Below are 11161 nucleotides of genomic sequence, written 5' to 3'. Positions count from 1 at the left end.
TTTGGCAATAACTTATTTGGTAAAGCTAAAGCACTTATGCAAAACATTTGGCAAATTTTTTTTCTTTTTAGGAAGATGGAGAAATAAGAAAGCAGTAGAGCCATACCAACAAAATCCTATAAAATTCATAGAATGAACTTTACAATAGACCACCTCAAACCCAAAAGTAATTGAGAAAAGGATATGCCACATCTGCGTATTCCTCCTAATTCGCTCCTAAGACTTGATCCAAAGCCGTTTGACAGCGCTCTTTGAAACAGTTCCGTAGTGATAAGAGTATTTTTTTTCCCATTTACACTAGGAACTGGAAGCTATATATAAAACGTTCCTCAGTGCTCATTATTTAATTTTCATCAAAGTCATTCCAAAATCAATTCACACCTATTCGGCTATTCTCCATCAAAATCATTCTATTGAAAAAAAAATCAAGAAGTTAAAGCTAAAATTCAAGAGAGTGCAGCTCTCTATAAAACAAGTCTCGCTTTCTGCTCCGAAAGAGGCAGGCAGGCAGCACCGCGGCAGCACATTCGGTAGCCAAAGAGGTAACGCGGTGCGGCGCCCCTTCGCCAACCACTACGTTGGATAGCACAGTTGCAAGAGATACACGAAATGACATAAGCTTTGCGCCAACAACGATAGGATTGATTAATAAGTACACAAAAAAGATAGCTCTGGCCTCTGGCTCAGGTAGCGAGACGACAACAGTGCGTAATGCACGTAGGCGAAGTACACGGGCGAATTAGGTGATTGACCTGCCTCTCCAACAAGTACTAAAAATCACTCTACTTAGGCTATGAACGCTGCTGCGAGATGCATGTCTCAGCTACATGAGCAGGCTTCGGATGACAGCCGCCTGCGCGCTGCTCATGTCGGACGTAGCCAGCAGCTCCGACAGCCTCTCGCTCAGGTCGTCCACCTCCTGGTGCAAGCTCCTGATGTAGTTGCATGTCTCCTGCAACACCCTCGCAGATGGCACCTGCATGGCAAGACGGCAAATTAAACGGAGAACAGTTTACGGGACCGTCAGCTCAAGCTCATGTCACTTGAAGCAAATAACTGGTTGACGCGTGAGAGTACAGCGTGCAACTGAATGGAACTGCTTCGCATAGTAGAGGTCATTCAACTTTGACTGGAAATTTTGGCCAATTTGGTTGTTGTAACAACTAACAGGTCGGCAGTAGGTACCACCGTATCAGATTGTTTCGTCGACCTCAATGTAGTGAATGCCACATTGGTAATGACAATTTACAGCTCAACTGTGATCACAGCTAACCTAGCTAGAAATTCTGGATAATCATCCAGCTCATAAAGTAGTGGTAATGATAATGAACTTCAGTTACATACTCTAGCATTGCTCTGAAGGCGAGCTTCGGGGAGGAGGTCCTGCAGCTTTGATACAAGGTCGCTGATTTGCTCCTCAGTGATCCTCGACGAACCAGACTGCCTAGACCGTGACCTCCGGCTCGACATCTTGGTTGATGTGGTTGTCTGGGAGATTGGGGAAAGAAGTTTTGCAAGAGATCGAGAAACAAACTGAGATGTTAGGAGTGAGGCAAGCAAGTTTGAGATACACAGATGATGAAATGGTAGTCAAGGACTGGAGAGAAGCTTATTGGAGGAGGAAGACAAGTGCATGGGAGAAGAAATGGGCAGGTGGTGGATGTTAAATAGTGCTAGATAGCTGCACAGGAGAACCCCAAAGAGCAGGCAAGATGGAGCGAGCTTCCCGTGGCACTAAGACAGTATAAATTCCAGCTCAAGTCCCTGACCTATAGGGACAAAGTACCAGGTGGCCCAAATTATAGATTCACATGTAGGATATTCTTTAGTGAAAACTAGACTGTAAATATTTTAGAGAGGCAGGCCATACCCGTACCGACGACCAACGAGCTTGCATCACTGTTGTGTTGTATAGCACTGCAAGTGGGAGAGCCTCTGATCAACAGGATATGAAGAAATGCCAGTGAGAAAGCCGACTTGGAGACCAGAACTGTCAGAAGGAACCACACAAACCATGTTACTTGACCTACCAAAATATGTGTGTTAATTGTTTTCGCCCCACATTATGTATTTAATATATGCACATGAACACACAACAGTGGCTCTACAGTTACTGGTAGATGAGGTTGTGGACAACTCCCTTTTTATGCGTCTAGATAGAATTCAGGACACATCCATGCACTATGAATCAATTGTCTTCCTAAGCAGGAGGAGATTAAACCCATGGCCCACACGAAATCCAGTCATTACTCACGATTACAATCAATATGCATTTGCATCCCAGGCACCGTGTATTCTAATAGGACTGGCGTGTTTGGATACAGTTCAGTTCAGTTCAGTTCAGTCTATAGCCAAATGAGGAAATTAGCATCATCATAAAATTTATTCCCTATAAAAATTGCTCTTGCATCATATATTAAGACATAACCACATGTTCTCGAAAAAAAAAACCACTATACATGCATGATGGTCAAAGCATCAGCTTCTTTCCAAAAAAAAGATAAAATCATCAATTGCTGAACACATAGAAATAATTGTGCAGTGAAAAGATTTGAGTGTTAAATACCTCACACTGTATATCAGATTCAGCAGTGTTCTGATGCAGACTGGTCTATCCGATACTTTGGCACCAAGAGCCCATGTCTTGCGGCGCCTCATAATCAATACAGGTATGGGTCACATAGTTAATTTTAATTTACTGTTCTCCTCACACTATAAGGAAATGTTGCTTCAAATGCTGGCTATCAATGAATATGATCCCTGCACAGTAGTGCTGAATTATTGCATTGCACAAAATATTTTTTACACGCAACTGTGTAAAAAACAGTTTTCTTATATGATGCCTTTGGCGTCAAACTTTAATCAGCTTTGTTCTTACTAAAGTTCGCATGCAGTATAATAAATCAAGCTTTTGAAAGAAAAATGTATAGAAATGCTGGAAAATTGATAAGAGCATAAGTGCTAATGATAAAGGCTGTCTAACCATGCAGCTCATAAAGTGGTAATGATGATGAGAAAATGTATAGGGGAAGGCATGAGTGGTAAACAAAATAAATTAATCTCATTGCTAAGATGGTGGGATTTGCAACACAACAGATTTGAACAATTAGCATTGCATAACCATTTTAGCTCCAATTAGCAGCCTGAGAGTAAGAAAGATAAAGGCAACTTAAGTCCAATAAACTATTGCTTTGAAAAATAGTATATGTAAAAAACATATAATAAATACATCCTTCCAAGGAAACAATTGCTGCACATCTCAGAAGAATCATGGTAAGGTTTGACCAGTCAATGCAGCCTGTACACAAGCTATAGTGCAACTACCAGCTGTGGTACAAGATTTTTTGTTCTTTTAATGACAAATGATGCTAGTGTGATAAGATTAGCCCTTCACAACCTCCAGAATCTTAAGAGAGAAGCATTAGAATGTGATCTCACAGTGTAATCATGTGCAATGCATATGCATTTGTACTTGCATTTTTTTCAAACTGTTTTCTCTCGAACTCCTAGAGCAAAGCATACATGCAAAATAAAAGTTTTCTGATGTGGACTGAACAAAAGCAAATCTGAATAAAGTAAAATGTCAGAGGAGAACATATATAGTTTCCAGACAGTTTAATGCCATTGGTCATGTTAGTGTATGTAAGTAGCATGTATAAAACTATGCCACAAGCAACGTATATGTTGCTAAAAAAAATAGCATTTAAAATGCAATTAATGATTGTGCATCGATGTCCGTAAGTTTGATGGGTATCTAAGGTTGCATGATGTTGGCAAAACTTAATAGTAACAAGTGGAATAGTTCACGGCATTGCACAGCTAGATTTGGAACTACAACTGTATTTGCCATACAAATCCAATGCCTGTGTCTGAAGGCATAGAGCTATGTTCTGTACAGATGTAGTACCTAAAGCATTATAGCTTGTTCGCTAGTCTGAAAAGTCATGACTGAAAGTACTGTTCGTTGATTTATTATGAGAGAAAAACACTGTTGGCTGGCAAAAAAAAGTATGGCTTATAATCCTGATGCTAACAAACTGCATGTACTAGTCATTTACTCCCAAAACATAGAAACATTATAGTTCTTTGTTCTTCGTTTGACAGATTACTGTAGAAAATTGTAGCCCTCAAAATGAAGGTGGCTTAAATCTCACCAGTTATTTCTATTTATACAGATACAGAACCTGCATGGTGTAGTGTCAGATATATTCGATCATGACGAATTAGTGACATAGGAGGAGCACAATAGTTAGAGAATAAATATCTCGTTAGGCTAATAAAGATCCAATTAGACAGCCAATGACAGCATATAGATGCAGAACAAATTCTCATTGTCTCTTGAATATTCAATTCACATGATCCACTGCCACTAGTAATATAATCCTAGATCATTAGGTGCCTGTTTAGAAAATTGACACATTGACCCTAAACCCTAGACTCAATAGCATACCATAGCTATGTAATGAACTTAATTACAATCAAAAGACCTGCATATAGTACCAATTGCAGGGTAAGATGCTATGCAAGGGACCATGTAGCTCTTAAGTACGATGTTAATTCAGTATAATATGCCAAATCACCAATCAAAACCAGCTAGTGGTAGTGGGAGATGATCAAAGTGTATCCTGATGGCAGCATGGTCTGACGGGGCACATGTAGCTGAATCCAATTAATTGGAAACACCATACAGGTTGTCACGTGGACATGGTTTAATTTATGCAGAACCCCTTCAGCTCCACGCAAGGTCACACACACACTCACAACCAAGTGAGATCAGTCTTTTGTTTAAGCCTACACTTGATCAAGGGACTGAATCAACAGTACTGCCTATCTACTAAAAAAATAGCCAAGTAGGCCTTGCCTACTACACAGATGGCTGGAATCACATGGATTATCTTAGCATATATCACTACGTTAACAAGCTCCCACATGCTTCACTTATTTTTTAATCTGTCACCCTGTTTGTGCGTAAAGTTTGAGAAGGCTTATGTGAATCATGTGGACCAAGTAATCTCTACAGCAGATCAACCAGGGACAGTGGACTGATGGGGCCTCACGGTCTGATACTGAAAAGATCCTCAAGAGGATGGTCAAGTTCTGGAATGATTACGATATGCGAGGTTATAAAAAGTGTCATTTCACACCTCAGCACTGACATGATTTGGCCATCACTAGTAAAATCCCTTAACTGACAATCTCTACAGCATGATGAAAGTGTCTTCAAACACTTATGTAACAAACTTATGTTTATGCTATCACCTCACGTTGTCAGTCGTCACAGCTTTTAAATCACTGAACAGAGTAAAATTATGATTCCTGAATGAAGGTAGATCATACCTATGACACTGTCAAGTATATACATAGGCAACACATTGGAAACTTTTACCAAATTTGAGTTTGTTACACAAGAAGCTTCCACTCTACATAACCACCAGGCTCCTTAACCAGAGTTACAAAATGACAGGTATTACTCTGACACAAAAGGTATCATCTTATCTGGAGATACTGAAGGTCAGCTGTCTTTTATTGAAAAGACTGTCAAAATAATGCACCCACTTCTGCGAAATCCAAGACCTACTTAACGATGAATATTGAAACAAGAGATCTGACAACGTTATGTGCTAACAGCCAAAAGAATATAGTATAGCTATTTGAATTAACAAGGAAAAGAATCCAGATCTTGCCGCAGAACCTCAACATGCTCATCATTGAAAGCTAGATTATACTAGGGTGGGCAGTTGGTACACAAGAGAGAATAAAAGCTTCTAGACCAAAGCTACTATTTGAAAGCATCTTTGGTTTTAGGTGTAATCAGCAGCCAAATATGTACCCTACTCATAAAGTTGAGGGTGGAAGTTATTCAGGATATGATTGTGGTCTTTGTAACTCACGTGAGAGCCGATGAAAGTACAGCTACATGAAAAAGAGCTCCTAGACAGACAGTAAAAAAGAACACATCAAGGTGACTGCTACCAAATTTGTGTGCAATTAGGGTTAAATAACAATGTCTTCATGGCTAATGATGCAGGGTAAGCAAATATGTAACTAAAATCCATAAAGCTTGATCATGGTTATATGAGATAGAGAAAGAAGAGTAGGGGAACTGGGGAAGTGAGTCCAACGGAAGGAAACAACCGAGGGCAAGTGTGCATCTTGGCAACAAAAGTGTATAGTTCCTTTGATCCATGCACATTGAAGCCAGCATGTTTGAATTTATTTGGTATGGTAGATCAATATTCGCTCCATCAATCCAAACTACTGCAAGTAGGGCACTGTAAGTATAATTGCATAGAGCATTGCCTCATATATGAAAGGGTAATCTGTAGTAAGGTCAGAGATGAAGTCAGTTCCCTTTTATTTGACTCAGGCATGGTTATGGTTTTCTCAAATCACTGCAGACAATATCAATATTGCAGCTTGATTATCTTTTTCACATGATAAAGGTTCACCGTAGTACGCAATTGCCAATCAGTGTTATCATGAAAACCCCAAAGTAGAAGTAAAGATATCCAAAAGGAGACCATTTACGCTGTCTTCTGAAACCAAAATGAATTAAAGCGACAGCAAATGTCTGGATTGAAATAAAGTATCTTTGTTTGCCTAGTCGAGCTATACTGTAGCATGATTTAGAGGTGTCTGTGCGGATAACTAGTGAAGCTTTACATGAAAATAGTCCCCTTCCAATATTTTTGTGCTGAACAACACTGGCTTCACAGTAACCAAATAGTTTTTTCCTTAGTCATCTCGATGATAGAGATATACTGACAAGATAACTGCAGGCTCCAGATCAATAGATGTTTTGGTTGTCGAAAACTAATCAACCTAACATATATTTTTTAACATACATAGGGGCAATTTCTAGGTCCCAGCATCTAAATCACAGCAGCATTACAAAACTCGAAGGCTAGGAGACATGGAACTTGCCTATGACCGGCTTTCGAAGCATCCAAGTGCAGTTCAGAGAATTTATAAGTTCCACTTGAAGGTCAGCTATCTCTGTTGAAGTTTATTTAACCAATGTTCTCTCTCCAGTTACATTATGTCCGTGAAACACAGATTGCAACCTGCACGGAAAGGAAGTTTGCTGAATCAATGAAAATTGTGGCTGATAGGGATTTAGAACAACAAATATATGAGAATAAAACAAACAAAGGAGAGTCTAGTTGGAAATTCCGCATTATTCTGATATGTAGTACAAATGTACAGTTGCATTTTTAGGACACTTTAATCGGCCTCCAATTCTTTTATTACGTCCTTCTTAAGAATGAGCATTGTGGTTGATTACTAACTTCGAAACGGACTCATGGACATCTTACTTGAGGATTGAAAAGACTTTCATCAGCATCCCAGATTCCCAATGAACGCGAGGCAACCATGTAAGCACAAAACACAACAAAGGCACAAATTTGCAGTGACAATCGACAGCACAGGCGGCGCTGAAGCTAACCGAGAACAAAATACACCAACTCGCAACCCGCAAGCGCCATCAAAAGGAACGCTATTCACAACAGCAAAATTTGACAAGAGGAAGAAGAATGGGAACACTGACACAGAGAAACCCTAGCGGGGGATCGCGACGGCTTTCCCCAGAATCGAAGCAGGACGCCGTCAAGGGACACGCATTGGGGCCCGGACGAGCAAAGGAGCTCGGGGGATCGGAGCGAAAGTCCACCGAATTCCGCGGAGAAATCGCGAAGGACGAAGGAAGCAGAGAGTGAGAGATGTGGAGGGGCAGATCGTCTCGTCTCACGCTCCGCCATGGGCACATGGCAGAGGCGAATCGCGTGGGTTCGGTTTCGGTGGGCCTCAATGGGCCATATAGCTAATTTTTGTTAGGCCAAAATTTGACGATGTGTACGCAGGCCTGTTTAGATGACTTGGCACGGCGGCATGGGCTCCAACTCTTTCATTTGATGACGCTAGTCAAGTGTGCGGCCCATGCGATGCAGATGCAGCACGCCGCGTCTAAAAGCGAAAGGCGACGGATTGGACCACGCGGCGCGGGGTCGGGGTAGTTGGCTTGGCGCGGTGGGGGCGGAGTGGACTGCGCCGGCCTGCGCCTGCGCGATGGGATCATGGCGATGCGCGTGCGGCCGCCCAGCCGTCGCCATCCGACCAGGTGGGCAGGCGGTGGCACGCCCATCGCGATCGCATTCGAATCGTGTCGTCCTCTCTCGCAGTCGCAGTCGCCAGTCGCGCGAGGAGGGCAGCAGCAGCAATAACGAAAGCGCCAACGGAAGCGACCGTCGTCAGTTCACCACCGGCCGCGCGCGATCTGGCGACGGCCGAGCGGGGGCGGATCCGATGCGCAACCAACCTTCCAGGCCACACAGCCTGATGCATGACAGCAGCCAGCACGTACGTGTACGTCTCTAGTCTGGACGTCCGGACGTCGTCGTCGTCGCCGCCGCCGTCGTCGTATCGCGCGTGCCACCCACTTCCGTACCGTACCCCCTCGCGCGCCGCCATGACCACCACCGCCGGTACGTCTCCGTCGAGCCACGAGAGAGTAGTAGGGGGAAAAAAAAACGTTTGACTAACGCCACCGCGACGATAGTTAAAAGGCTGGGCCGGGCCGTGCGTACGTGTTCTGGGGTTGGGGCCCGGCGGATTTGCGAGAGACGATGCATGGCCTGCATGGCAATTGGCAACGAGGGCCCGCCCATCCAACCCAGACGTACGTCACGTACCGCAACCAACGTACCAGTCCCTGTGCTGGCACGTACGAGTACCCAGGCCACGCTGCCGCGAGCTGCGATGCGCGAGAGCATGTGGAGCCATGGACCCAGCCCGTGCACGATTTTTCCTTTGTTTCCGCTCTCGAGCAAGTAATTTCCTGCCTGTCCGCGGCGCCGATCGCCGAGCATGGACCACGCCGGACGGGGGGGTGGGTCAGGCAGAGGCCAGTTACGCGAGATTCAGGAACCGGCACGGGCCATGCGTCCCAATGAATGTGTCAGGCAGGCGTTTCGTCAGGTTCCCCGAAATGCCCCAACTGCCTGCAGGATGGCTGGACGGACGGGAGGAGGAGGAGGAGGAGCCATCACCCATGGCTGGCTGCCTGCCTGGCTGGCCCGTGACACCTACCTGTAGCCACGACGCACGCACCTGATGCACAGGAGCAGCCAGCCTCCCCTCTCGCATGCACGTCACGTTAGTACACGGTACACACATGCGCGCCTCCCCTGCTGCTGGATCAGTACAGTAGGCCCGGCCCGGCCGGGACTGGCTGGGGCTGGGGGCCGTTGCAACATAGGAGTAGTATCGCTGGTACAGCAGGTTGGTTACCTGCGTGCGTGCTGCGTTTTGAAATTTTTATGTAGCAAGCAGCACCAAGCAGGAAGGACCGGGCTGTGACGCGTCAGGAAACCATTTCCGTCTGTTCGGGTGCAGATCCAGTCGATCCGGCAGACTCGCCACCGCTCACCACCATTTATTTATTTGTAGATAGATAGATCCCGCGGCTTCAATAAAGGGCAGGAGATAAAAAAGTAAAAGCGAATTGTGTAAAAACCGAAAGAAACGGGTGGCCGGGAGTTTTCTATCATTGTCATTTGCGCAGCGCAAGGGGGTGGACGACTGTGGTGGAGTGGTTGGGCTCGCCACGTCCCCGTCGGAGGTGACCCGCCGCGGATTGACCAGCTCGCCGCGGGGTCGAACGCGTCGACCGCGCCCGCCAGCGAGCCGCAGCACGGGGCCATGCATGGGGCCACCAAGAAGGCAAGAGCCGTGCGGCTCGCCGCCGTGTGCGTGACATGCGCGCGGGGGCGTACTAGCGTAGCCTTTTCGCGCCCGCCGTTCCCATCGCCTCGCCCGGCTGCGGCGACGTCGGGGTGGGAGCCGGACGCCGCCGCCGCCGCCGGACCACATCAACGGATGATGGGAATGCATGGGACGGACCCCGCGTGCAGGTGCTGACCACGGCGCCGCGGATTCGATTGGACAGGGAGCTCAGGAAGGAACAAGAAGACGGGCGGGAGCAGCGGCCAGCGCGGGTGGTGGGCTGGTGGCACAGCAGCAGCAGCCACTGAGCCAGTCAGCCAGGCAGGTGTGGCTAGGGCTGGCTGGAGCCGCCACGGCTAGTAGTCGCTAGCCGTGGTTCTTGTGTCGTGTGTGTCTGGTCTGGCACTCTGGCAACCTGGCCCATGCCACGTACGAGTACGTATACGTACGAGTATGGTGTCTCTATTGTTTTTCGCACTCCGCATGCGGCAGCCTGTCTGTGTAGACGCTGGCGTTATTGCCTGATTATACTACTAGTGGTAGTACAAACATTGCAAAACAGCTTTGTGGTCTGTCTGTTCAATCAGTTTGATTGAATTGAATAATCGCCTCGATGTGCATCTGTATGTTAACATGATGGACTGATTAGAGGCAGGGGCGGTGGCAGTACAGTACTGTCCTGGTAGTATAGTACAGGCAGGCATTGGATGCAGACGTGCAGGGAACAAGACAAAAGCGAGGAGGCGTCAAGTGGAAGGGAAGAAGGGAAGGTAGGCGCCCGTCAGCCGAAAAAGCCCCCCTGTCCTGTTACCCTCTTCACCGCTTTCACGCTCGCACGGATGGATCACTCATCACAGATCCATTCAGACACGAAAGCAAAGCGAACGAGTCTAGGTCGGGTCGATCTAGGAGGCCACGTTCGTCTCGAAATATTTCAGGCCAGATTCACTATGTAATTTGAATAAGCTTTAGTCAATAAAAATCGTTCCTAACCCTGATTCAGCCGAACCGAACGAGCCCATCGATATCCCTTTGCTTCCATCCCCCTCCCTTCCTTTCAAGTGACATTAAATTCCGCAACAACTTGTTGGCGTCGCCCAGCATGCGTATCCCCCAATGGAGGAGGGGGAGCTGCTGTAGTGGTGTACTACGAGCACAAGTACATACGAAAACGCAAGCGGAGACGAATGATTGGACCTGCCTAATGGCTTGATGCGGTAGATGCCAGTTAGCACGCAACGCAACAGCATCATCGTCTCCCTCTCAGGCTCAGGCTCATCAGGAAGCCCATTAGCAGTAGTGAGTGGCAGCATTTGTGTTGTGAGCATGTAGTAGATGGGGATGGGGATGCATGCATGAGCCAGCCCAGCCAGGTGGGCCTTGAAACATGCTTGCGTAGAAAGAAAACATCACACTCATCGCAGATCCAGGCAGCAGA

At 46.2% G+C, this 11161-nt stretch overlaps 1 protein-coding gene and 1 long non-coding RNA gene across 2 annotated transcripts; both read right to left on the bottom strand.

Moving 5' to 3' along the window:
• On the bottom strand, positions 602-6247 carry LOC8059810 (transcription factor ILI6). Its single transcript, XM_002465735.2, has 4 exons — positions 2567-6247; positions 1871-1990; positions 1345-1769; positions 602-976 (listed from the first exon to the last, which is right to left on the bottom strand). The coding sequence occupies exons 3-4, from the start codon at positions 1468-1470 to the stop codon at positions 824-826; spliced, it is 279 nt and encodes a 92-aa protein (XP_002465780.1). The 5' UTR covers positions 1471-1769; positions 1871-1990; positions 2567-6247; the 3' UTR covers positions 602-823.
• On the bottom strand, positions 6573-7761 carry LOC110431666. The gene is made up of 2 exons (XR_002449084.1): positions 7550-7761; positions 6573-7064 (listed from the first exon to the last, which is right to left on the bottom strand). It is a non-coding gene; the product is annotated as an uncharacterized LOC110431666 (long non-coding RNA).

Source organism: Sorghum bicolor, chromosome 1 (assembly GCF_000003195.3).
Source record: "Sorghum bicolor cultivar BTx623 chromosome 1, Sorghum_bicolor_NCBIv3, whole genome shotgun sequence".
NCBI classification, from domain to species: Eukaryota; Viridiplantae; Streptophyta; class Magnoliopsida; order Poales; family Poaceae; genus Sorghum; species Sorghum bicolor.
The sequence above is the reverse complement of the archived record's forward strand: the minus strand, read 5'-3'. Positions and strand labels throughout refer to the sequence as shown.